At 36.9% G+C, this 25,918-nt stretch overlaps 1 protein-coding gene and 1 pseudogene across 1 annotated transcript in view; both read right to left on the bottom strand.

The window, feature by feature from the left end:
* Nucleotides 1–25,918, bottom strand: part of Brd7 (bromodomain containing 7) — a 59,853-nt gene that overhangs the window by 13,348 nt on the left and 20,587 nt on the right. Inside the window, exons 6-10 of the mRNA XM_010629909.3 lie at nucleotides 25,609–25,843; nucleotides 10,066–10,189; nucleotides 9,685–9,742; nucleotides 7,951–8,095; nucleotides 4,166–4,276 (exon numbers count right to left, since the gene is read on the bottom strand). Of these exons, the coding sequence (XP_010628211.1) occupies nucleotides 4,166–4,276; nucleotides 7,951–8,095; nucleotides 9,685–9,742; nucleotides 10,066–10,189; nucleotides 25,609–25,843 (673 nt within the window). The remainder of the gene's footprint in view (nucleotides 1–4,165; nucleotides 4,277–7,950; nucleotides 8,096–9,684; nucleotides 9,743–10,065; nucleotides 10,190–25,608; nucleotides 25,844–25,918) is intronic.
* LOC104865582 lies at nucleotides 14,940–15,570 on the bottom strand (annotated as a pseudogene).

Below are 25,918 nucleotides of genomic sequence, written 5' to 3'. Positions count from 1 at the left end.
TTTTTTTTTTTTTTTTTTGAGACAGGGTCTCACTATGTAGTTGAGACTGACCTGGAACTCACTATGTAGCCCAGGCTGGTCTTGAACTCACAGCGATTCTCCTGCCTCAGCTGGGATTACAGGCATGCGCCACCACGCCTGGCTACCTCTGCCTTTTAATGAAGAGAACTGTCACTGAATAAAACTATGAAGTGCTACCTCCTTAGGATTGTACTGCAACTGGAGGGAAGATATTTGCAGGATGACAGAAACTGGAAAGGACAAGAGGTCAAACAAGCACAATGCAGCCCAGAAATGCCTAGGGACTAACCAAAGGCCGGAGAACCAGTGACTGACACGAACATTCAGAACCATTTGCTGAACTGTTCTGGTCAGGCTTCATGTCACTCAGGAGGGGCCCTCTATCCTCAAAGGATGCTCTGCCAGAGGTACAGATGGTGAGATCCTTAAGAACATAGATCCTGCTTTTTTTTGGCTGCATTTTTATTTTAAAGTAATATTAATACTATAAAGCAATATACTTTACTAGACAAAGACACGAGTAGGAAGGAAAATAAGACTATGTTAATTTATCATCCAGAAAGGAATGGTGGTAACAGGTTTATTATTCCAGAATTCTAAGTATGATATCAAACAGGAGTCATGCTATTTGCTAGAAAGCATCTTTTAAATTACAATAATTTCCTCTTTGTACCATTAAATATCCTTTAAAATGTCTTTAATAAGTTTATTTAATTCCAAATAGACTTAAAATTTTATGATTAAACACATAGATATACAAATTTCTACTACTACAAAATAAACACTGTAAATAAAACTCTCCTTAGAAATTTCAAGCTGGGTGTGGTGGCACAGGCCTGTAGTCCCAGCACTGGGAAGCTGAAGGAGGGTTGCCACAAGTTCGAGGCCAGCTTGGGCTAATGAGTTCAAGGTCAGCCTGAACTACACAGTGAGACCTTGTTTCAAACACATACCCTCCCCACCAATTAAAAATCCCAGAAATTTCTTTTCTCTCTTTAGAATAAGTTCCTAGAAATAGAGGTCAAAGAGAATGAGTATCTTTTAGGCTTCTGATACTGCCAAACTGCCTTCCAGAAAAGTTGTATCAATTGTTATTAATGTTTGTAAGTTTCTCTAACTTCTTGCCAAACTTAAAAACATCATTAAAAATACTGAGGAACACCCCCTCCCCCGCCTGCAACTTCTACTCAGTTTAACTTTTGTTTTTCGGTATTGGGGATCAAACTCAGGACCTTGTACTTGTTGAGTCAGGTGGTGGCACCACTGAGCTAAATCCCCAGACCTACTCAGTTTGATTTTTTTTTCTTCTGGTACCAGGGATCAAACTCAGGCCCTTGTGCTTGCAAGCCAGGCGGTGGAACCACTGAGCCAAATCCCAAGCCTTCTCAGTTTGATTTTTAAAAACATGTCTTATTTTACTATATACTTTAAAAACACTAGCTGATTTCTGTACCTGTTAGCTCCCTGGTCATTTATTTCCTGCTGTGTGTGTGCCACTCAGGCCATGTCTTAATCATCTCCACATCTCTGGGACCTAAAGAGGTGGCTGGTACACAGTAGCCATTCAATACATTATAATCAGGTTTTAAGTAACTACAGAATTTTATACAGTAGAAACCACACTAAGAATTTTTGCGATTTAAAAGAAACATAATACAGACAAAATAATTCAATTGGAGAAATTTTTCCAGATTCAGAACCAAGTCACAGAAGAGTAAAGTTTAATTTTACTTTGAAAGTAAATGCCCTTTTCTCTTTGGGTAATGAAAATGTCCCCAAATCAGCAGGCTGTTTATTTGTCTCCAATTTTACAATAATAAACTAAAAGTGTGTATTACTTGCCATTAATATAGCTAATTTTTATTAAGTGCTTCTCCCTATACAAGACATAACTCTATGAGTTAAGAGATATTACTACTCCCATTTTTACAGGAAAAAGGCTGGGAAGGTTGATGGCCTTAAGTCACATAGCTCCTAAATCATAGTGCTAGAACCTGAATCTGGTCTGATTCCAAAGTTACTATGCTACAAATAGTACTGTTTGTACTATAATACAGCGTTCTACTAAAGTATCTATTTAGATCAAAAGATACTCATCTGTTCATTCTTTATAAAAATAACACACTAATAGTCATTATTTGGGTGCAACTAAAAATGTGCTGAATCACTACAATCTTTTCAATGAACACTAAAAAACAGTTATCTCTGAAAAGACACCATTCGTGGAAGGATAGTCTAGGCTTTTTTGGGAGCACTACCAATAGTAGAGTTAACTCAGAATGTCTAAATTTAAACATTTTAAAATCACAGGTGTAAGAATCCCTCCCACCTAGAGTGGAGAAAACAGTCAATCGGAAGCTGTAACACAGGATGGGTAGAGCTCCTCAAGAGGAAGAGATCTGAGAAAAAGGAAGATAACAAGAAAAGGAGAAGAGAGGAGCACTCTGTGCTTCCCACGCCTAGTAATATTAAAGAGATACTCGGATCAACTTGCATTATTTTTAAAGAAGAGAAAAAAATGGTAGACCAAAATTGATCACAATTAGATTTTTCTCTAAAAATTCAATGTACATATTTTAGTGAATAAAGATACATTTGTTATGTGTACATTTACTTCAAGTACAACAACAGGCGTTTCCAGGTATCTCCTTTCCTCCACAAATTTTGCCAAAGATGGGTCTTACATTACAGCTTCTCAAGTCTTTAAGAAAGTGTGGGAATTAATGTTGTCTAAATATTAGGGAGTGCAGAATAATCATCCATCTAAATGTTTTCTTTCCTTAGTTAAGTGGATTCCAAAACCTTGCAGAGTCAAGTACACAGACACTCAAACTTCTGTACAATAAGGCATTTAAATGTACAACTGTAATACAGATGATCGCCATAAGAAACTGGAAAACCATATGCAACTACACGATTTATTTTTATCATTCTTCAATCCTCCTGGATCTGAGCTCAAGCTCTTAATTCTGATTCCTTACTCCTACCTGGCTTAAACCCACTCACTTCTTTACAAACTCCTTCCCTGTCTGGGTGTTCTTTTTTCATAGTTCCCTCTTGATTCTAGTTCTTAACTGGAATCAGAGCATTCATGCTGAAAATCATCTTGAAGATGTGAGATTAAACCTTCATATGGGTGAGAAAGTGGGCCCAGAGTGATTACTGTCTCATCCAAGGTGCCAAATTAGTGGAAGACAAGGTAGCACGCACTCAGACTTCTGCCTGCATTCCAGGGTATGGGGCAAGCGTCATTCCGTTTCCTGAAAGTAGTCTCTAAATAGTAGATTTACCCTACTACTTAGAGCTGTAAGCAAAACACCAAAGGTGCAACTTATCTTTTGAACTCTCCTTTTCTTGAAACCCAGAGGCAAAGTATCACCTTGGTTTACTCCTCAAAGTCTGTTGCACCAGACACAGCCGGATGACACATACCTCTTGGCACTATCTAAGGCATTTCACGTTTAAGCCCTTATCTTAACCATGATGTATCAGTATCTCTGCATACTTGTCTCCTACCTCAGATGCCTTTCTTTTCTTTTTAATTTTTTTTTTCTCAAATGCCTTTCTATACACTAATTCTTATTCTTCAAGGAAGAGCCTCCTTTTGTGGAGACACAGTTCTAAATGGTTATCATTTGTGTTTTGTTGCTGTTGTTTTTTTGAGATAAGGTTTCGGTATATAATTCAGGCTGGGCTTGAACTCACTATGTAGCCCAGGCTGGCCTTGAACTTGCAGCAATCCTCCCGCCTCAGCCTCCTGAGTGCTGGGATTACAGGTGTGCACCACCACACCTGAATCATTTGTATATTTTCTTTCCACTAGAAGAGAGATCTGTGCTTCACCAAGAAGCAAACTACTGAACCAAACATTATACTTCATCACCACAGAAGAAAGTAAGAGAGCTTTCCTCCTAAAAAGTCTCATACTTCACCTAATCTTAGGCCAGAACTGAGCCTCTATCAATCCAAATGAGTCTTAGCGCCTTAATTTTTTTCTTGGAGTTATTTGAATTAGTTCCAATTTTAATATGATCTAGCAGTAAAACGAAATCAACACTGTATGGAATCTATATCACTACCACTAACAAACACAATGATATAGATTTTATAATAATTGCTATTTATGACAAAGACTTCCCCTTACCTGGCTAAGGATTTTCATTCCTGAGTGCAAAAGCTTCTTCGCAGCTTTATAATAAATGGTCTCTGGTTTGTTGTAAATCATGGCATTGGTACACATTAGTTTGAAGTTATCCTACAGAGAAAATATCAGAGAAAAAATAATAAAAAAAACAAACTCCTCAGCCCCTATATCTGCAGCCACAGAGGCTCTCTAAAAATTTAAAAACCATCATCCTTTTCTAAGCATCACTAAGCAATTTTCTAAGTTTTAAGACTCATCAACAAAACAAATACTGCTGAATTTGTTTCCTAACCCTTATGTATTTTATTTTACCTCTGTATAAACTTTTAGATCTAGAATAAAAATTCACAATGGAGTTCTCTAGTATAATCTTATGACACATGTGAAGAATTTAAATACTTCTACCTCATATTTAATAATCTTGGCTGAGTAGTTCATATAGTTTAAAAATATTTCTCAGTTTTAAAACAAATATTTTAAGTTTCCACTTAGGAATTAAATATACTAAACCGTGACTGAAAATTGGGATGTTAAATTATCATAGTATTTCCCACCAAACTCAAATTAATGAGCAAAAATACTGAAACATTTACTTTAAAGTGTTTGAACAATTTTAAATTAAGCATAATTTGCAAAATATTGTAAAATCATGCCAATGTAAAATAAACCATACAACTTTCAAGGAGTTAAAACTTGTAACTGGAGTACACAAATTATCAGAACTATATTTTTGGCTTAAAGTTTGCATATGTACTGAAGCACTTGATCCCACTCCATTTTTTCCATGATTAAGACACTTTACATCCAGAAAGGTGAGAGTGATTATGTGAAGGCCTTACTAACTCAAAATGTTAAGAACAATAACCACCAAAATTTGTTCCCACATACCCCTCCAAATTCAACTAAAAACATTCAAATTGCACCATGTAACAGTTAGTGATGACAGCTTAGAATACTTAAATAAGAGTGAAAATAGGCAGACTGAGGCAGGAAGATCATGAATTCAAAGCCAGTGCTGATAGTATAGCAAGACCCTGTTTAAAAAAACAAAACAAAACAAACCTTAAGTATATGAGAAAATTGAATCAAGACTCATGATAAATTAAAAGTGGGTAAAGTATACGTAGATTCTCAGTTCTGGCCAAATCTCTACTCAAGATTATGCTAGGTATCAGACTTCAAAACATCTGATTAAGGCTATGGAGTTACTCTTTGAGTACATAATACACAGAGGTGAACACAAAAATCTTTATGTACTTTTAGCAGGTTCCTGGCACTTTCTCTCCCCAAAGGATCATCCATGGGTATTCAGAGGACTGATCCTAGAATAAGAAAATTTTGCTATACAAATTCTGAAAAGTTTCCATTCCATTGAGAATTATTAAATATATATTTGAGGAAGCAAGTGAGAGGAGACATTAAATGACCATTGATCCATACTAGACAGACATTCGGTTATAAGTAGTAAAAATGCTGGGTCTTTGTAATGATAAAAAAATCTGATGTTAACATTTTTGTGGTACTGGAGACTAAACCCAGGGCTTTGCACATACTAGGTAAGCACCCCATCAGTGAGCCACATTCCAGCCCTGTTATATTTTATGGAGATGGGGACTAACTCGGCCTCACTGAGCTGTATCCCCGACCAAGGCAACAATAAGATTCCTTCTACCTTAACTGTAATGTGCTAAGCTTTATTTGACTTGGTGTAATGGCACCTTGATCAGTCAGAAAGCTGAATCTGCACACTTTTCCTAGTGTGGAAAACTCCAGAGTTAGAAGTACTAATTCAATTCAATTACGAGAAACCTTAACCACCTTAAAAATACTCAGGGGACACACTTACACTCTCGTTACCATAGGACAAAGATCAGAGAGAAACTGTTCACAAATAGGAAAAAAAACACCAAGCTGTGAAATTCTTTTCTACCACGCAACAATTATGTCTGAAATATGCTGAAATAAACAGTTTTAGCCTAATTTTCACCAGATAGATTGAGAAAAGTTTGCATTTCTCTAAGAGAAAATTAATTAAGGTTTTCCTAAGTGGAATATTAAGTGGAATATTCCCTATATGCTCAAAGAGAATTAGATGATGGTGTTCATCCTAAGTTTTAGCTGATCTGGATGTGAAGGATAAAAAGAGATCAAGGAAAGAATGTTTACTATTATCTTTTCCTTCTGTAACTGTCTAATCAGTTATCTGATCTAAGAGTCAGGTAAGCACTACAGGTTTACATGGAACAAATAAAGGTAAAATAAATATTTTTAAAATCAGTCATATTTGTGGTGGTTTAATTCAAAGGTAGTGATACATATGCTTGTTTGTTTTTTGTTTTTTTTTTTGGTGGTAGTGGGGATTGAACCCAAGGCTTTCACACTGAGTTATACTGCCAGACTACATTTTATTTTACTTTATTTTTTGTTTTTTTGAGACAGGATCTCACTGTGTAGTTGAGACTGACTTGGAACTCACTATGTAGCCCAGGCTGGTCTCAAACTCACAGCAATCCTCCTTCCTCAGCCTCCCAAGTGCTGGGATTACAGGGGTGCACCACCATGCCCGGCTCCAGACCACATTTTATTTTGAGACAAGTTCTTGCTAAATTGCCCACACTGGGCTTGAACTGGCAAGCTTCCTGACTCAACCTCTTAAGAGTGCTAAGATCACATGAATATGCCACAATGCCTGGCAATTTCCTTTCTTTAAATTTTTTTTCTTCTTTTTAAAAATTTTAGACAAAGTCTCACTATTTAGTTCAAGCTGGCCTTGGACTCCCAATGATCTTTTTGTTTCAGCCTCCTGAGTGCTGGGACTACAGGCATGAACCACCATTCTTTGTAAGATTAAAACAAATTGTACCCCCAAAACCAACATGTACCAAGACTATTTAAAGATGGGAAAAACCTCAACTAGGAGACTAGGCATGCATATTATTTTGGTGGCGTTTATCTTTTTACACATTTTTTTATTCTTAAAATTAAAGAAATACGTTCAATAAACATAGCTAATGCAAACTCAGAGCAAAAGACTTTCACCAGCTAGAACATTTAATTGAACTTTTCTTTTTTCTTTTTTGTAGTGGTAGAAATTGAAACTTGAACTAAGGGCTTCTGCATGTTATGCAAGTACTTTAACATTAAGTTGTATCACTAGCCCTACATTTTTCTATTTCAGGACAAGCCAATTTATTCTCTTATTTTAGAAAATGTGCATACTTTATATGTCGAGAAATAGAGAAATGAATTTTCATTAACATGTCAATTTTATGCCAGGTGTGGTGGTACATTCCTATAATCTTAGCACTTTGGGAGGATGAGGCAGGAAGGTTCAAGTTTGAGCCCCAATCTGGCCAGTGTAGTCAGAATCTGTCTCAATTTACAAAACAAAAACAAAAAAACCTTCAATTTTAACTTGTATTAGTTCAAGTTAAAAATCTAATGTCTTTTCATTTTAAAGGTTGGAAAAAATACATTGTAGAAAATATATGAAACTCAAATTTTTAAGAAGAAAGATAGTAAATACAAGAAGGCTTATTTCATCTGAGTTTCACCACTGAGGTCATAAAAGTCTTCCAAAGAAGAAAAATAAACATTTTGGCTATTTAAAGAAAACGAATTCTTTGCAAAATAGAAAGGCCAATGAGAACTACTGTGAATACCAGATATATAATAAGAGTTTGTGGATACAGGATCCAAGAGTTTGACTGTTCATTTAATAAAGATGTAGGTTACTTGGTATCGTAGCTGAGCCCAATCACAACATAAATAACAATTACAGTTACCTTTAATTCTTCTATGGACTGGTAGTCATTGTTCTTGATCTTTTCTTTCATGGTACTAAAATCCATTGGGTGTTTAATGATCATGGAATAGCCGGGAGCAATAAAATCAGTCACAGGAAATGAAAAGAAAGCACTTGGGTCTTTTCTGTGAAGATATGCAAAAGGCAAAGTTACATTTTATTTCTACTACAAAGAAATCTACTGGTTTAACAGAAATCAGAAGAAAACCTTCAGACGTAGAAAGAATTTGTAGTATGTTAACATGCTTTTCACTGAAAACAGCAAACATTATTTTCAAAACTAATAACTATTTAGTAACAAGGTTAAGATATGTCAGACTAGTTGCACCCTTAACAGAGACTTTAATTAAAAATGCAGCCTAATTATCAGATCTTTAACAAAGGGGAAAAAATGATGCAAAATAAACTAAACTAGTTGACCAATGTTTTACCTTTTGAGAGATTAGTATTGTGTGTGTATGTGTGTGTATGTTTTTTATCAATTATCAGGGAAAAGGCAGAATAACTATGAATGCACATTTGCAATCCTGTATTATTTTTGTAATTAATGGGCTTCCACTCGATCAATCAATGGATATAAATTCTATCATGTGTACATGGGGATGCTCAAACACTGACATTAAAAGAGGCCCTCTTAATACTTTCAAATTAAACAAAACAGCCATTGTAAGACCATTCTTACATTACCAAAAAATAAAACTAAGAGCCAATGAAAACATTTTGTAGTTATACCTTGTAGCTGAGATTGAATAAATACTCAGTATTTACTTGTTCATTCCTCTGGGACAATGAATGAATGAGATATCATTTTTCTCAACTACTCTGAACACCATACAAGAAGAGGCCAGCAACTTCTGCTCTTAAGTGCAAAGCTGAACATGTGTTGGAGAGTACAGACTGCTCTAGAGATTTTACCTTAAAAAATATTTAGGATGTTTCATATTAAGATATAAATACAACACAATGAGGGGCAAGCTCATTATTAGAATGCATGCCCTTGATTATTAATCTTCTGAAAATAATAAAAGTATTTTTGAGTCAAATATTGAGTAAAGAGAGGTATCAAAATCAATACTTTATTAAAGACCGATGTACTCTTTTTCTCTTTTAAGAGCTAAACACAGGGTTAATCCACACAATGAAATTTCTTTAAACCTCTTTCTCCCTCCTCACTCTGGGGATTGAACCCAGTGTCTTGTACACACAAGGCAAATGCTCTACCACTGAGCTACATCCTAGCCTACACTGAAAATTTTAAAATTAATTCCTTCCTGCACTTAAAAGACAGGCACTGTATTTATGGGTTTTTTCCTAGACTTAATAACTGGTTAATACTCTCAGTATGGGCACTGTACAAATATACAAGATGGCACTTCCTTCTTTCAGCAAAGTGGCAATGTCTGTACTGTTATTCCTCAGTTTAGAGTTTTAACATCAGAAATCACTTTAGAAAAAGAAATTTGCCATTAAGAGTATTATGTAACAGCCTTCAAACTGCCAGTTAAAACAAACCAAGTAAGAACATCTAAGAGTCAACCTCTTAAGAGCACTTCTACCGCCAGCCAAAATATTTACCATTCACTTTAAAATCAAGTGCATTTGGATTTAGGTTACAAAATATGGTTTTAGATCATCAAAATTGGAGAAGCAGTTTGGATCTTTATGGTTATGATTTCAATTTCTATCTTAACAAAAAGTTTGGAAAAATATTTACCTCTGCAACTGTCTCATCAGTTGATTTAAAGCTTCTTGAAGGGGTGTCTGTTCTACTTCTAAAGCAAAGAAGAGACGAAAACAGGGTTTAAAAAAGAACTATTCTAGAGAGTACTATTTGGTTTTCATTTTATATGACTTATATCCATTACTGAATATCTCATATAGAAATTCCATTCATTTAAAAAATATGTTGAAGACAGAATATCAATTCAAAACTGAAGCTAATTTAAAAACTCTTATGGAGTAAGACAGGAAAAAGTTAGGAAACATAATCCCCTACAAATCTTTTAAATTAACTTAGAAGCTAAAGTCTAGTCATTTTCCTAAATGTAACACCTGCAGTATCTTCATTCAAGATAGACAATTCAGTTATTCCAACCTTCTTGTTTGGCTAAAGAGCTTGTGAGAGGCTTCTCAGGAGGCAAGTCTAATCTTACAGGGGCATGAAAGTCTTTTTCTGCCTCATTCTCCACACGATCTCGATCTCGCTTTCTTTTATCCTCCTAAATGAAACAAAGAGAGATAACTTAGAAATGTTTAAGAATCAGTATATCTAAATACATGGATCAAAAAAAATAAATACATGGATCATTTTAATTTCAATGGAAAAAATACCACAGAAAGAAATCTTAATAAAGAAATCCTAATGTATTTTACTGCCATCTATTGGAAAAGGAGAGAATAGCATATTCATAAAGAAAAGTACTTCTCTATGCCAGAAATAACCAATTAGAAAAATACTATTCACAAAAGCAGTATAGCTTACCTAGGAATAAATACATTAAAAGATGCTCATGATCTTTTATAAAAAATTATGAAACATTTTTGACGGCCACAGTAGACCTGAATAAAGGAGATAGACCATGTTCATGAATTCAAAGAATTCTCTCTAAAGCAATCAATTAATTCAGTATAATACCAATTTAAATTGTAAAACAAGATTTTTCATGAAATTTGACAAGCCAACTGTACAGTTTATTTTGAAGAGTGAATGACTAAGAACAAAACAATTCTCAGAAAGATCACAATAAGATAATGTGACTTATCAGCTAATAAGTCACATTCATGTCAAATAACTAAGACAAAGTGGGTTGGACACAGGGATAGACATATAGACCAAAAGAACCAATAAGAGAGCCCAGAAACAGACTCATGTACATAGAAAAATCTTGGCATATCATAGAGGTGGCATCATAAATCAATGAAAAAGGGTAGTGCTGAGACAAATATTTGTGTGAAAAGGAAAAAACAAATTAGATTTCTACCTCATGAGATATTCAAAAGTAAATTCCAGGTAGACAAGTGTACAAAGCTTTAGAAGTTCAAATAAAAAGAAAAGACTCTTTGAGACTCAAGCATAGGGATTTTCTTAAGACACAAAAAGAATAAATATTAAAGGAAAATTTGACAAATTTGACATTAAATTTACAAATTCTACTGCCTTGACGAAACCCACAAACCAAACTAAAAATCTAGCAATAGATTAAGATAAAGTACTAGAAAAACACTCATAAAATCATTAACAAAGATTACATACAGGGCCCATGGAAAAAGCCAAGGAACACAAAAGAAAATGAGTAAAGAATACCACAGGTAATTCACAGAAGATACCTGAACTGTCAAACATAAAAGGTAGCTCAAGTTCAAGAGAATTTAGAGAACTGTAAATTTAAAAAGTAGAAGACATTCCATATCTTTCTGGTTGGCAAAAATCAAAGTGCTTGAAAATGTCAAGTTTTAATAAGAACATAGAGCAACAAGACTCTCATGCCTTGCAGATGGGGGAATAAATAGTGCCAGTCATTAGGAAAGCGATTAGCACTATCTACCAAAGCTTGCAAGACACACTACTTCTCAGCTATTCCTCTCCAGGCATGTACTTTTAGAGCAGTAGTGGTGAACCTATGGCATGTGAGCCTCAGCTGGCTGTTATCACTGAAAGCCCTAAAAGGTTTGCCATCACTGCTTCTAGAGAACTATCCTTTCACCACACAATACACATGGGAACAGGTACTAGAATATTATGGTACTGTTTTAAGTATTTAAAAAAATCAGGAGCAATTCACTGCCCCAATAAAGGAAAAGTGTTCAATAAACTATGGAATATTTACATGGCTGACAAAAATTAACTAGAATTTCATTCTGAATATGCTGAAAATGTGAGTATGTTGAATATCAGCATGGATAACTCAGAAACAATGTCTAGAAAATAAGGTACAGAATCATCTTAAAAGATCAATTGCAGGAGGATCACTGTGAGTTTGAGACCAGCCTGGGCTACATAGTGAGTTCCAGGTTGGTCTCAATTACATAGTGAGACCCTGTCTCAAAAAACAAAAAACAAAAAAAACAACCAAACAAACAAAAACATCAATTGTTTAAAGCTTGAAGATGTATAATCACATATTCTTTACAGATGTATGCAGAACTAGTACGTACATTTATTTATTTTTGGTGCTGGGGATTGAACTCAGGACCTCACGTTCACCAGGTAGGTGCTGTGCTGCTGAGCTACATCTCAGGTCTAGAACTAGTAAGTATAAAAAAAGGTATGTATGTGACATACACTGAATTCAGGACAGTGGTTCTGTCTAGGGAAAGAGAATGGGATTCTGGAAGAGTACACAGGGTGCTCCACCCGTTTGTTCCCTCATTTCTTTAAAAATAAACAAACTGATGATATAATGTTGAGATCTGCTAAAGCTGAATGGTGGGTACCCCTGTGGCAGTTTTATTATTTTCTGTATTTTGATTGTTCTGGTTCTTGATATGGGTTTTACCACGTTGCTCAGGATAGTCTTGAACTTGTACACTCCAGTAATCCTTCTGCCTCAGCCTCCTGTGTTGCTGGGACTAGCTCTCAGGCCCATTTGTTGTACTTTGCATTTTTTAAAATTAAAATTTGAAGTAAACAGTCCAAAATGCCCATTTTATGCACATGAGAATTATGATTAATAGCATCTTATTTACCAAAAAAAGAAAAAAATCCTCTTTTCTTGGCTTACATCCTATTTTCAATTTAGGAATTTGTAAGAAATGCAAATTCTGAAGTCCCAATCCTGTTCTCAAGCTTCCATGTGCATCAGAATCATCTGCAGGTTTTGCTGAACACAGACGGTGAGGCCCAGTCCCCAGAAGAACTAACCCAGCAGGTCTGGGTAGTTGGAGAAGGTACATTTCTAACAGATTTCCAGGCCCTGTGAGAGTTGCTGGGACAGGGATCATAAAGAATCACTAAGATAGAGCTTTAAAGTGTATTTTCAGACTCCATAGCAGAATCTATAATGCGTATAAAAAGCTCAGGGAACACTGCTTTGAACAACTCATCATGCTCTTGATTTCAACTGCCCTTATTATATAGTGTTCGGTGTCTGGTTTTTATAGCCTTACCAATCTGTAGCAACTAATTCTTTGGAAAGTTTGTCTCTTTTGTCACTCAAATCTTTTGTAGATTGGCAGGTTTAGAGTATCTGTTATATGAGAAAATGATCCTCAGAACCAGTTTCTTTCTTAAGTGTGAAATATGAAGAAAGGGCAGTTTGAAAGTCAATTTGCACTGTCATGTAGAAAGAACTAGAATCAGGTGCCAGTATCAAGAGTCAGCAAATTTTTTTTGTAAGTCATCAGAGAGTAAATATTTAAGCTTTATAGCCCTTAAGGTGTGTCCCAAACACTAAATTCTGCTACTGTACATGAAAACAGCCAAATAACAAATACATAAATAAATAGGTATAGCTGTGTCCCAATAAAGCTTTATTTACCAAACCAGTTAACTGGACAGTTGCTGACCTATAGTCTACAGGTTCAGATTCATCCCTGAAATACTGTGACCTTTGGCAATGCATTCACTCTCAGACCTTTTTATTACCTGTAAGATGTAGATTTCACTGATTACAGATAAATATATGAGCATCAATGAAATGATGCTCACATGTGTACATGAAATTGAAATGCTGAAGTACCAAAGAATGACACGGTGTTTCTGCACCACTTCTTCCTGGTAACTTTATTCACTTAGCCTGGTCTACATAATTATACATCCCCTCCAACCCCCCATTAACCCAGGGCCTCTGCACTGAGCTACATCCCCAGCACTTTCCCCCTCTTTCTCCTCCAGCTTTATTGGGATAATTTAAAATTACATTTCCTAGAACTTTAAGTTGCTTTTTCCATCTGACTTTTAAAAACTGACTACAGGGCTGGGTATTTAGCTCAGTGGTACCCGCCTGCCTTTTAAGTGCAAGGTCCCAAATTCGATTCCCGGTACTGGAAAAAAAAACAAAACAAAACAAAAAGCTGATTATAGCAAATGAAATAGTTGTCTAAATGATACAGTATATAAAAATAACATCTTGATTTCTGTGAAAACGCATTTCTCTGTAATTCCTGAATAGCTCCTGTGGGAAGCCAGCCATGGCCCATTGGCTTTTTGAAAGATAACATTTGTTCCTCTTTAAGGACTGCACGTGTTAAACTTGTTTCTGACCCTGCACGAGAGAAACTCGGATAGCCAAAGATCTGTAGGAGTCAGGTACTTCCTGTTAAAGATGTGACGTTAGCTATAGGAGTCAGGTGTTTCCTGGTGATGTGCCTTTAAAATGCTGATGCTTGTTTGCAATAAACGTCGCCTTGATCAGACTCTTGTCTTGGCGTCCTTCCTTTCTCTCTGCCCCATCTCCACCCCGCTGCTCTTTCAGGTTTGAGACACTGCTGGACAGTGCTCTGCGACAACGGCTCGCGACAAGCTCCAAATTATGCTAACTCTGAGCAATGATGTTTGCTCTCAGTTTTAGATTTAGTCTTTGAAAAACAGTGTTCTAAACTTTTGCCATCTCCAACTGTATGTCCATTGCCACTGCTGTGATGAAGGTATTCCTGTCTAGGCATCTATCTTGAGTTTTCTCGAATAGCCATCAGTGCGCACGTGTTTTTTTTGTTTACTCCCACTCAAATGCATGTTGATGTTATTTAACAGCTACTGAGGTCAACCCAAGCCCATCATTATGCTGAAATTAAAGTTAAGAAGTTCATACACACTTCCAGAATTGGTTTTATCTTCTACATGGGAACATACTGAAAAAACCCAGGATGAGCCTGTGGCCTGACAACTCTTCCCATTTGTCAATCCCTATTCACCAGTGGTGTGGAAAGGGAGTTCTTTAACAAATATCATGCATGATACCTCTACCAAACAATACAAAAACTTTTGTAGTTAAATACAGAAAATCGTTTTTTTCCTACCCCTTTCCTCCTTTTACATGGCAAGTAAAGCCCGCTGGCCTGGGAATAGCCTCTATCTGCCAACCTTTGGCCAGTGAAGAGGATTCGGAGAAAAAAAATACAACTACCAATTAGAAAAAAGGAGGGGCAACAAAGGAAAATAATTAGGCCTCAATCATGCATTCCTGTGAAGATGTCTAGACTCCCCACAGCGATAACAGTTGGCTTCACTTGTCTTACAGCGATTGATGGCTATGTAACCAGTCTCACCACACCTATAGCACTTCACTTTGGTGCAGTCTTTCTGAATGTGTCTAAACTCTTCACAAGAACAGCACTTCTGCTCATCTGCATGGTCAGTCTTGAGTCAGAAGGCCTGGTTTGCCAGTTGCAGCAGTGCTGCTCTTGCTCTCTCTTATGCTCTTCGCAGTCCTTGGCAATGTAGTCACCTCTACCACAGTTACAGTGGGCATCTTCCTGAAGATCACAATCTTGGACAAGATGACCAGACTCACCACAGTGGTAAGAGATGTCTGGAATCAATGAGGAAACAAACTGGAAACATCTGCATGGCTTCTCATTTCACAATCATGGCCTCCACCAGTAGGGCATTCCCAGGCCAGTGGCCTAATTGTCCACACTTGAAGCACTCATGGTTGCTCATGGCTGCAATTAGATCTTCGGCATCTGAGTGGAACCACAACGGCAGAGACTTGGATACAGGCCCAAAGAAGGCAGCTTGAGATGCAGTGGCTGCTTATTTTCAGGGTTCTTGCCTGCATAGGTCTTGCATACCCCCAGCACTTTTTTGTTTTTGTTTTTTTAAGACAGGGTCTTGCTATGTAGCCCAGGCTGGTCTTGTACTTTTGGCAATCTTCCCACCCCAGCCTCCCTAGTGCTGGGTTTACAGGTGTCCGCCACCTCACCTGGCTCCCCAGTACTTAAAAAAATGTTTTTATAAGGTCTCAGTAAGTAGCCCAGGCTGGGCCTAACTTGTGATCACAGCCTCCCAGAGTACAGAGATTACAGGTATGCACCACCACGGCCTACTTTTTTTATAGTAACTACTTGATTATTAAATACAGCAAAACAATACAACCTTTTGGGATCGTCTGAAAAATACAAACACATAGGTTGGAAACTACCCTAAAATAAATGAGAATACCATAGCATATTACTACCAGCTGGTGATTAGGGTAACTAGCTTCTAGTTCATCAATATGTGACCTTTAATAAGTTACCCCATAATTTTAGTCTGTTTCTCATCTATACAAGAAGCTTTGATCTCCACCACAGTTCTCTACCTAAAATTCCAATCCCAACCTTCTAATATTTTTTATGATTCAGAATACTACTGTGAATGTCCCTTACTATAAAGTAATAGATACAACCGGGTGTGGTGGCTCATGCTGTGGTCCCAGCACTGTGGGAGAGTGAGGAAGGAGAATTTCAAGTTCAAGGCCAATCTGGACAACTTGTTGAGACCCTGTCTCAAAATATAGAAAGGGCTAGGGACATAGCCCAGTATGAAAGGCCTGGTTCAATCCTCAGTACTGGGGGTCAGCAGAGACATAAAACCAAATTAACATACAAAATATTAGTGCCATTTAACTTATGTAGCTGTCTTAGTCACTTTTTGCTGAGACACAATACCTGACACCCCAAAATTAAGAGAGTTATTTTGGCTCAATTTCAGTGGGTTTTTTCCATTGCCTGCTAGCTCCAAGGCACAGTGTAAGGGCATGGTGGAGGAAAGCTATTTAACCCATGGCAGCCAGGAAGTAGAGACTGAAGGGAGGACCGGGGAAGGAGATATACCCTTCTGGGCCAAGCCCTGGACCTAGCTCTTCCAACCAGGCTCCCTCTCCTAACAGCACATTCAATTATGATCTTATCAGTGGATTAATACAGTACTGAGGAGTTCAGCACTCCCATGATCCAATCACCTTCCAAAAGCCCATCTCTGAACACAAGAGGCTTCTGGAGAATGTTCTAGTCCTAAACCATGACAGTAGCCAAGGAAGAAGAGCTTACAGTGTGCCTTATAAAATAGGTTTAAATTCTGGCTTTGCCACATATAATAATAGTGGAGTTATGAGATCATGGATAAATCACATACTTATTTTGAAGTCTAATTTCTCATCTCCAAACATAATCCCACATACCTCAAAGGACTATCTGGAGGATTAAATAAGATAGTGTGTGTGAATACACAGGATATTACCTAGCACATAAATGGGCACTGATTCACTCAATAAGCAATTGAGGCTCTATTACAGGTGTGTCTGACCTGCAGCTCATGGGCTGGCGTGCCTGGGCTACAATGAATGAATAACTGTCTCACGCCACTTATAAACTATCTAATGTATTTAATGCAATTAAGTAACAAAACTTCCTTTATCTTTAAATATTGTTATTGGGTGATATCATTTATACTAAAAAAGTGTAGAAAAGCTTCTATGCAATAGCAATATGTAAACTAGAGCTGAAAAGAATTCGGGCAGGTTTGGAGCAGAGGGAGTGGGTAGGATAGTATTCCAGGCAGAGGAAACATACTGTGTCGATGAAGGCATGAGGAAGTGAGAGAACAGTGGCCATTTCCATAACTACAAATGCACTGTACTTATTTCAGACTAGATTCTAATTTGCTCATGACTTGATGGCAAGTTAACTTATTAACTTGTAATACTTTTGAAGCATTTTTTTTTTTTTTTGCTCAGATTATTAGCACTGTAACACTCACTGCATTAAAGACATATTTGTCTTCAGGAACTGGAGTTCCCTAGCAAGGGACCTCTGTCTTATTCAGTTCTGTACTCCAGGTTCAGTAATGCACAACACATATTATTTGCTAAAAAAGTATTTGCAACAGCATGAAGCAGGAACATGAATGTATGCAAATAGCTGAAATACTTACTAGTAAGTTCTAGTCCACAGGCTGCAGGAACCTTCCAATGTTCAAAACAATTCCAGAACTACCCTGTATAATTTTAGAATCCAATGAAAAGTCAGTTTCAAAGCTTTGCAGATAGTCCTCATTTTTGGCCCCAGGCTGAAAACACACTTGCCACACAGGTTTGCTGTTACCTCTATAATGCTTCCCCCTAGTTTCCTAACACAGAATGAAAAACACTTTCCTCTGGACCCGCAGAACACTTTATCCATACTTCTATTAAGATTTATCAGGCCACGAAGTTCATTATCCTTCTGTATCTAATTCCCCAGCAAAATGCTGAGCTGCTGTAGGATTTTATTCACTATAGTCCACCTAGATAGTAAGTATATGAACAAGTGAATAAATAGCCCTTCTGCCTGGGAAGCAACACTACTCATATGCCCTTTGGAGACCTTCCTTCTCTGGGAAAATGTATGATTAAAAGGATGGTATCAAGTGGGATACACGTGGAACAGCTGCAGGAAAGGAAAATAGGAGAAGGATTTCCTGCCTGTCTGGGTAAGCCACAGCAGCCCTGACATCCTAGGTAGAGCAGAGGTCTCAACAAATGAGTCACTGAGTTGTTTTTGACAGAATTCTCACTTAAAAAAACAAACAACAACAACAAAAAACAAACAAGAGTGTCACTATGTGGTATAGGCTGGTCTTGAACTTGCATCAATCCTCCTGCCTCAGCCTCCTGATTGTTGGGATTATAGGCACCACCACACCTGGCTAGAATTCCCACTTTGCTTAATATAACCATAGTAACCCACAGCTCCTCTCTTTAACAACAATACTGTGTCTCAGTTAACTCAGCAATACATTACATTAGGATACTAACAGTACCTACCTCATGGAGCAAATAAGATAGCTAAGTATTCATAAAGAACTTAAAGTGCCTGGCATATAATTAACACTCTATTTCTTTTTATTTGGTGATACTGGAGATTGAACCCAGGAAGTTAGTTTTTAGAGTATGTGTCCCTTTTAGAACTTAGTACAGTGCTTTAATAAGATAGGCACTTACTTGAATTTACTCTGCATAATTTTCAACATAAATTTTATTGTCTCAGCTTTATAAGTAAATACATGTTAATGCTCTAGATGTTTAAAAATATTAAAAAATGACTTTTTAATTTACTCTGATAATATCCCCAGCAATGAGACTAGCCTAAATTCTTTGCATATCTCCACATGAAGTTCATCTGTAATACTGTTAAGATACCATGTGGGATAGGACTTTTCAGAAGAACAAGTGAGTTTCAAGAAAGGTATTTAGACCTCTCACTGGAGCTATTTCAATGAAAAGCTTGCGCTCTCAAACACTCTCTTCAATGTTAGATATTATTAACAATTACTATTACTAAAGCTCAACTTTTATCATTATTTCCCTCTCTTGAAGTTTCCAACTTCTTATCATCTACTTTATGTTTGTATATATGTATCCTCACACTTGTCCATGCTAGCTCTTGATTTGGGTGCAAAATTCCTTTCTTCCAAATCTCTATGCAGTAGCACAGCATTTTATTTGGGGATCAGCTTCTAAGGTTAAAACTTCAATGAAAGCTCGGTTGTCAGATGTTATGGCTTCTGTCTAGATGTTCCCCCAAAGCCTCCTGTGGTCATACGGTTTTTCCAAAGGTGGCTGAATCTAGAGGGTGTGACACTGTGATTAAGGGTATGCGATTACTAAATCAGTCCACTGAATGTTACTGCCCTAATCTGGTAGTCTGGATAAAAGGGGCAGAAAGATGCTGTTAAAATCCTCTGTTGTTTTGGCTACTAGCTGCCATCAAATATTTTCCTTTGTGAAGCCCCTATGTCAAGCTACCCTGCCTTGGAGCCAGATGATTATGGACTAAAACCTCTTCAAACTGCTAGCTAAATAAATCTTTTCTCTTTTAACTTTGGGTGTAGGGTATTTTGTCTCAGCAACAAGTAACTAACATCAGATCACCTTTGAAAAATACCTGAAGTACCCCATAAAGTAAAAACACTTAACTACATTTGGGCCATTTTCCTCAAGAGTATGTAGTTGACCCCATGTTAACTGAACATATAATGTAACACCAATACAGTTAATTTCTAAAGCTCAACTCAAATGCTACTTTTTGAGCACAGTCCTCTGGGATTCCTTGTATAATCTCCACATATTAGGAGCCTCAGCACTAGAATGCTGCCTCTGATAAGGCATTGATTTTATTCTTCCTCGTACTGTGTGTAGAGGTTGCTGTAAACATCAGTAATTTTTTTGACTAAAGATCTCTTCGGAGCAGAATTTGAGGTCTTGTTCTGGCATTTAACTGTGTGACTTTGGGAACGTTATTTTGAGAGAAGATCACTACTCCATACGGAACTGGGCAACTATGAGTTAACTGTGTTACTAGGTAACTATGGGTTAACTAGATAATTATGATCTTTGTAGAATGTACCTGAGCAGCCACGACAACTTATATAATGTCATCAAAGGAGCATAATGGACTCAGAAAGTCCTGCCAGAACTCTTTGCTCTCCCCTTCTCCACTGCTCTGCTTTGTGTAAATCCTGCTTGCTCTATCCCCAGGGAAACTCCAGTGGAGCTAAACCTTGTAGAAGATATAAAAAGAGGTATATAAGGAAGTGTACTTCTATTTGGGGCTCTCGAGACTGACAGGCCTCACCCAATGAGTCTCCAGCATCATTAAAAGCCACTTTTTTGCTCCTATCTTCGTGTTAAAGAATTATCTGTGCTGGGGTCCTCACTGTTTCCTACTTCAATTTAACTTATCTGAGCCTCATTTTTCTTATCTATAAAAAAGAAAATAACACAGTCTAGCAATTGAGTACATATTGAAAAGAAATACACATAGTCTCAAACAGATTTCTGTACAAGCTATTATTACTAACAGAAGGTAGAAGGAAACCAAGTGTTCACCAACTGATGAACAGATAAGCAAATTTCGGTACATCTACACAACAGATTATCATTCAGCCTTAAAAAGAAAATTGTAGCACATACTATAACACAGATGAACCCTGAAGATATTGTGCTAAGTGAGATAAGCCAATCACAGTTAAGACAAATACTGTCTGAGTCCACTTATATGAGGTATTTAGAAGACTCAAACTCATAGCAACAAAGAAGAATGAATGGTATCTGCCAGGGGCTTGGGAAAGGGGAAATGGGAAATAGGGAATTGTTTAATGGTTATAAAAAAGTTCTAGAAACTGGCCGCACAACTTAACACTGAACCATACACTTAAAAGTGGTTAAGGTGGTATATTTGCTATGTATATGCTCTTTATGCTATGTATATTTTAGCACAAAAGAAGAAATTATTATACCAATTTTACAGGATCATGCTAAAGAGTAAAGTAACACACACAAAGCACTAGGCACAGAACCCAGAAATGCAGCATGTGCTTAATGTAGGAGTAACTGTTTGTAAAATGTATATGTAGGTTTTTAGTAATCATTTTGGGTATAGTCATTTCACATAAAATGACTTTATAAACACATTTATAATTTTTATAAACCACTCTTTTATCAACTTAATGGTCTACACAGAATTTTATCTATTGAACCTCAGTTTTACTAAATCATGCTCTTGTGCATGATACTTAATCAAATGGTATGAGCATTGTTCCATGAACTGTTACTTAACATTTTATATACTATGGAAATACGTGACTTCAAAATGCAAGGCTGATTATTAAGGGAAGGGTAATGAAATAAAAATAAAAATTAATCCAGCAAGCAAATTCTCTGCCAATTGCTCAGCATCCAAATATTTAAGGGAAAAAAAAATTCAGCACACTTTCAAAGGTATGGTATCTAGGTTACAGTCTGGTTAAACCAAGGCATACAATACCCTTAATGCTTTAGTTAGCATTAAATACTACTATTCTATAGGGAGAAATACTATTGATCCTACTATACTTATTGGGCCATAATAAACTAATATAGTCAGGGCCTTTTTAAGATGATCACTTAACTAAAATATTTTTTTAAAGTTACAGTTTTATATTTGTGTTTTCCCCAAACAATTTATCACTATCTTCAATTAAGCAACATTTCCAGCCTCCTTGGCAGCTAGGGTGGCCATGTGATCAAGGTTTTGGCTGATGCAACATAGCAAGAACCTTGTATGCCTTCTGGAAGTACAGTTCAAAAGGAAAAGGGTATCTTGTATCTTTTTCTTACGGCCGCCTTCTGTCTTGTTGCATAGAACTGAGAGAAGAGTCACTAGCTCCTTAGGCCACACACCCTCTAACCCTTTCTAGGTCAAAGGGTATACATAGCTGACTTGACCAATAATTCTCCAAATCCTTGGAGATCCAGTACACAGTTCAGAGAGGCATCCTATTCTGAAGACTCTTTGCCTAGACAACAGAAAAATCCCCTCTCCTATGCCCAGGGTGGCTGAGAAAAAGTGACAACCCAAATAGCATCTGTGAAACCAATGACAGCCTAGAATCTGTACATGTCCTATTGTTCCTAGTCCCCAGTCTTGGGAAACCGGGACTCTGAGCAAATTTACTTCATTTTTCATGCACTTACCTGCCCTACTCTATAGGGTGTAACAGACAGATGAAACTATGCGTATTATTTAATCTTAGTTTATAATGGCATCAAAAGATGAAGGTGGCTAATAACAATTAAAAATATAGTTGAGAAAGTGCAGAGTGGTGGAACACAGGTGACTTCTAGGAATCTGACCTAAAGATAGCCTTATAAAAACATACAAAAGTGTGTATAAGGTGCACTGTAACATTATTTAGGAAAAAAAAAAAGCAGTATTAAGCATGGTGGACCCATATACCTAAATACTATGTAATCAATAAAAAAAATGGGATAATTGATAAAGTAAGTGAAGATTATGAGTCTATCAATGGTGTTACATATGGCAGTAGCTACCAAACTTAAAACTAGAAGTAGATGAAAGTGGTTACTTCTAGTTAAGTAAGATGATGGCAAGATTCAGGTGTGGAAGTACATGCCTGTAATCCAAGCACTCTGGGAGGTGGAGGCAGGAGGACTGTAAGTTCAAGTACATCCCTGGCAATTCTGTGATTTAGCAAAACCCCAATCTGAAAAAATAAAAAAGGCTGGGAATGTAGCTCAGTGTAAAGGTCCTAGGTTCTGTAAAACCCAGTACTGCAAAAAAGAGCACAAGAAAACAGAGAATGAAAGATGTCAACATACTTGGGAAATGGAAGGCAAGTGGAGATGTGCAGAAGATAGAACAAGAAAATGCCTACATGCCATGAGGGGGAAGCACATGAGAAGAGCTAAAATCCTGGAACCCCGATAAAACTCAGAACTTGGACAAAAAATTTCCAGACTTTGAGATGTCAAATGTGGAGAGACATGATGAACTGAAAGTTGTGAATTAGGTGTTGAGATCTTACACCCTTCCCTTAGTTGGTTCCAGAAATACTAGAGAAATACTCCTCCATATAGAGGATTTTTCTCTGGAAAATTAAGACACTCAAAAAAATAACTGTAAGATATAACACAAGGTAGTTCATCAGCTCTTTGATGCTGTATGTTTAAAGACAAATAGACAGCTAACAGATACTTTTTTTTTTTGTTGTTGTTGTTGTTGTTGTACCAGGGATCGATACCAGGGTATCAGGATCTTGCACTTGTAAGGCAGGCGAGGTACCACTGAGCTAAAATCCCTGGCCCCCAGATATTTTTAACATAAAGACAACAAGCAAGTAAATGAAGAATTTGGAGGAAATATAGGAGAGAAAACATAAGAAAATTAGGGGATCAGCCCAGGATAACTAAATAGCAGAGGTTTCAGAAGAGAAAAAACAGAAGGAAGCAATTTATCACAGAAATATTTCAAGCAAACATTGCAAAACTGAAAGAACCAGCATTTACTGTCAAACAGAACACTTCAAACAAAAGGGGAAGGCCGAAAAAAATTCCATGAAAAGCCAAGAGTGGTGGCATGCCAGCAATCCCACCACTCTAGAAGGTTTAGGCAAGAAAATCACAAGTTTGAGTCCAGCCTAGGGAACTTTAGTGAGACTCTGTATCAAAAAAATGAAAAAAGGTCTGGGAATGTAGCTCAGTGCACAAGCCCTAGGTTCAATCTCCAGTACTGAGGGAGACTTTTAAATGGCAAACTGGGAAGACAGAAAACTATAGCAATGCCTTCAAAATTTTGGGATAACTTTTAATCTAAAATTCCATACTGACTCTAACCACCAACGTATACAATGTGTAGAATGAAGATTTTCAAACATGTAAGAACTTATAAAAATTTACCTATGCATGTTTTCTTAGGAATTTTCCCGAGTCAATACCATGAGAACAAGGGAGTAAATGAAGATCCAGGAGGTAAGCAAAAGGAGTCCCAGGAAGCTCAGAGGAAGGGACAGAGGCCACAAGGTGATGTCTCAAAATAAACAAATAAAAGGGGAAGCCTTCTAAAAAACAGAACTCCCAGAACATGGCAGTTTGGGAACAATGAATAAGCAATAAACAAACCAAATAAAAGCAATTAACTAGCTGATCAAGATCAGATCTGCATTTGTATACTGTACTTGTCTCCAGTAAACAAAATAACTACTAAATATTCATTGAACAAGTAACTTCGATGTACCTATACATCGTGTGAGAATGGTGTAGGGGTGTAGAGAGTAAAAGAATGCTAACTTAAATTCTTCTGTAATAAGATGTCAATAAAAGATTCTATATGAGTCAATAAATCATTAAGAGGACTATAAATCTGCATTTAGAAATGGAGATAAATATCCAAAGAGAAAAACTAAAAAGTTTAGGAAGCAAAACTCTATAACAAGGTAGGAGACTGCTTTTTAAGTCTTGTACTCTTGATTTTAAAAATTACATTCACGAATAACTGATTACTAATAACAATTAATTAAAAAAACTAGAGAGACTATATGAAGAATTAGGGAGAAAAAATGTTTTTAAAAGTTATGTGTGCTTTTGTTGTATCATCTGAAGTATTAAAAATGCACACATACTTTAATAATGTAGGAGAAAAAGGATATTTATGTATTTGTCATAGTTTAGACAAAGGCAACAAAAACCGGGGCAAAAAAGAAACAGATAATGAGTAGAACACTTCTGTTATTTAACAAAAGAAAACTTATAAACCAACCTATGGAAAGATTTATCTTCAAGATGCAAAGAGTGACACGTTAAATTTGGGAGGTACAGGTTTTTAAGATTATTTCCAGATTATGTATGTGAACACGTTTGGAAGGAAAACGAATTACTTTTTCTTCAGCTTGCAAATCAGTCGGCTACGTATTCTTTTTCTATTAAATGAAAATGGTTAAAAATGCTTATTTTTCTTCCTGTTACTGCCATTACAGATCTTTAACCACATTTTCTCTTTAACAGACTCAAACTTTGTTTTAAAAGATGAGTTACTGATAATATATCTGGCATTATACTTATTTCAAAGAAACATCTGAATGCCAATAGACCCCACTCTGTTTTGAAATGACTAGTTCTGCCAAACCCTGAGCACGACTTTTCACCCTTCCCAAATGGTTAAAAGCATTCTCTGGAGGAGCTCCTGAAAACCAAGACTTAACTGCTTAATCATCTGATGTGTAAATACACCTGCCTAACAGTATAATGAATTCAAGACTTGCTGAAACTCACAGGTGAATTCATGTTTCTACTGTCCTGCTCCTCCTCAACACAAACCAGATTTTACCGGCGTTTGGTGTCTCACTGGACACAAAGATAAAGCTGACTTGGTAGAAAGGGCTAAGCAATGAAACCACCTTTACCTTGACTCGTCTCCGTTTTCTCCCCTTTTCTTCCCCAGGCACCTGCTTCTCTCCTTTCTTCCTCTTTTTCCGTTTTCTGTCTTTGTGTTTGTCGTGATCATTTTTGTCTTCGAAGAGGCTCGAGTCGTGTCCCGAGCTACCTGTGGACAGCTCGGTGACTTCGTTCCCTCCCACCTTCAGGACCAACTTCAAAGGCTTCTCCACATAGTCTGAAACAAAAAGGGGGCGCCTGGGTTACAGGAGGGACGCTCGGGGCAGTGCCGACCACGTAGGGGCCGCCGGCCCCAGGCGCCTGTTGAATGACAACCAC

Source organism: Fukomys damarensis, unplaced genomic scaffold, assembly GCF_012274545.1.
Source record: "Fukomys damarensis isolate Sample0158 unplaced genomic scaffold, DMR_v1.0_HiC HiC_scaffold_32, whole genome shotgun sequence".
In the NCBI taxonomy this organism is placed as follows: Eukaryota; Metazoa; Chordata; class Mammalia; order Rodentia; family Bathyergidae; genus Fukomys; species Fukomys damarensis.
Note: the sequence above shows the minus strand (reverse complement) of the source record. Positions and strands in the feature narration are given on the sequence as shown.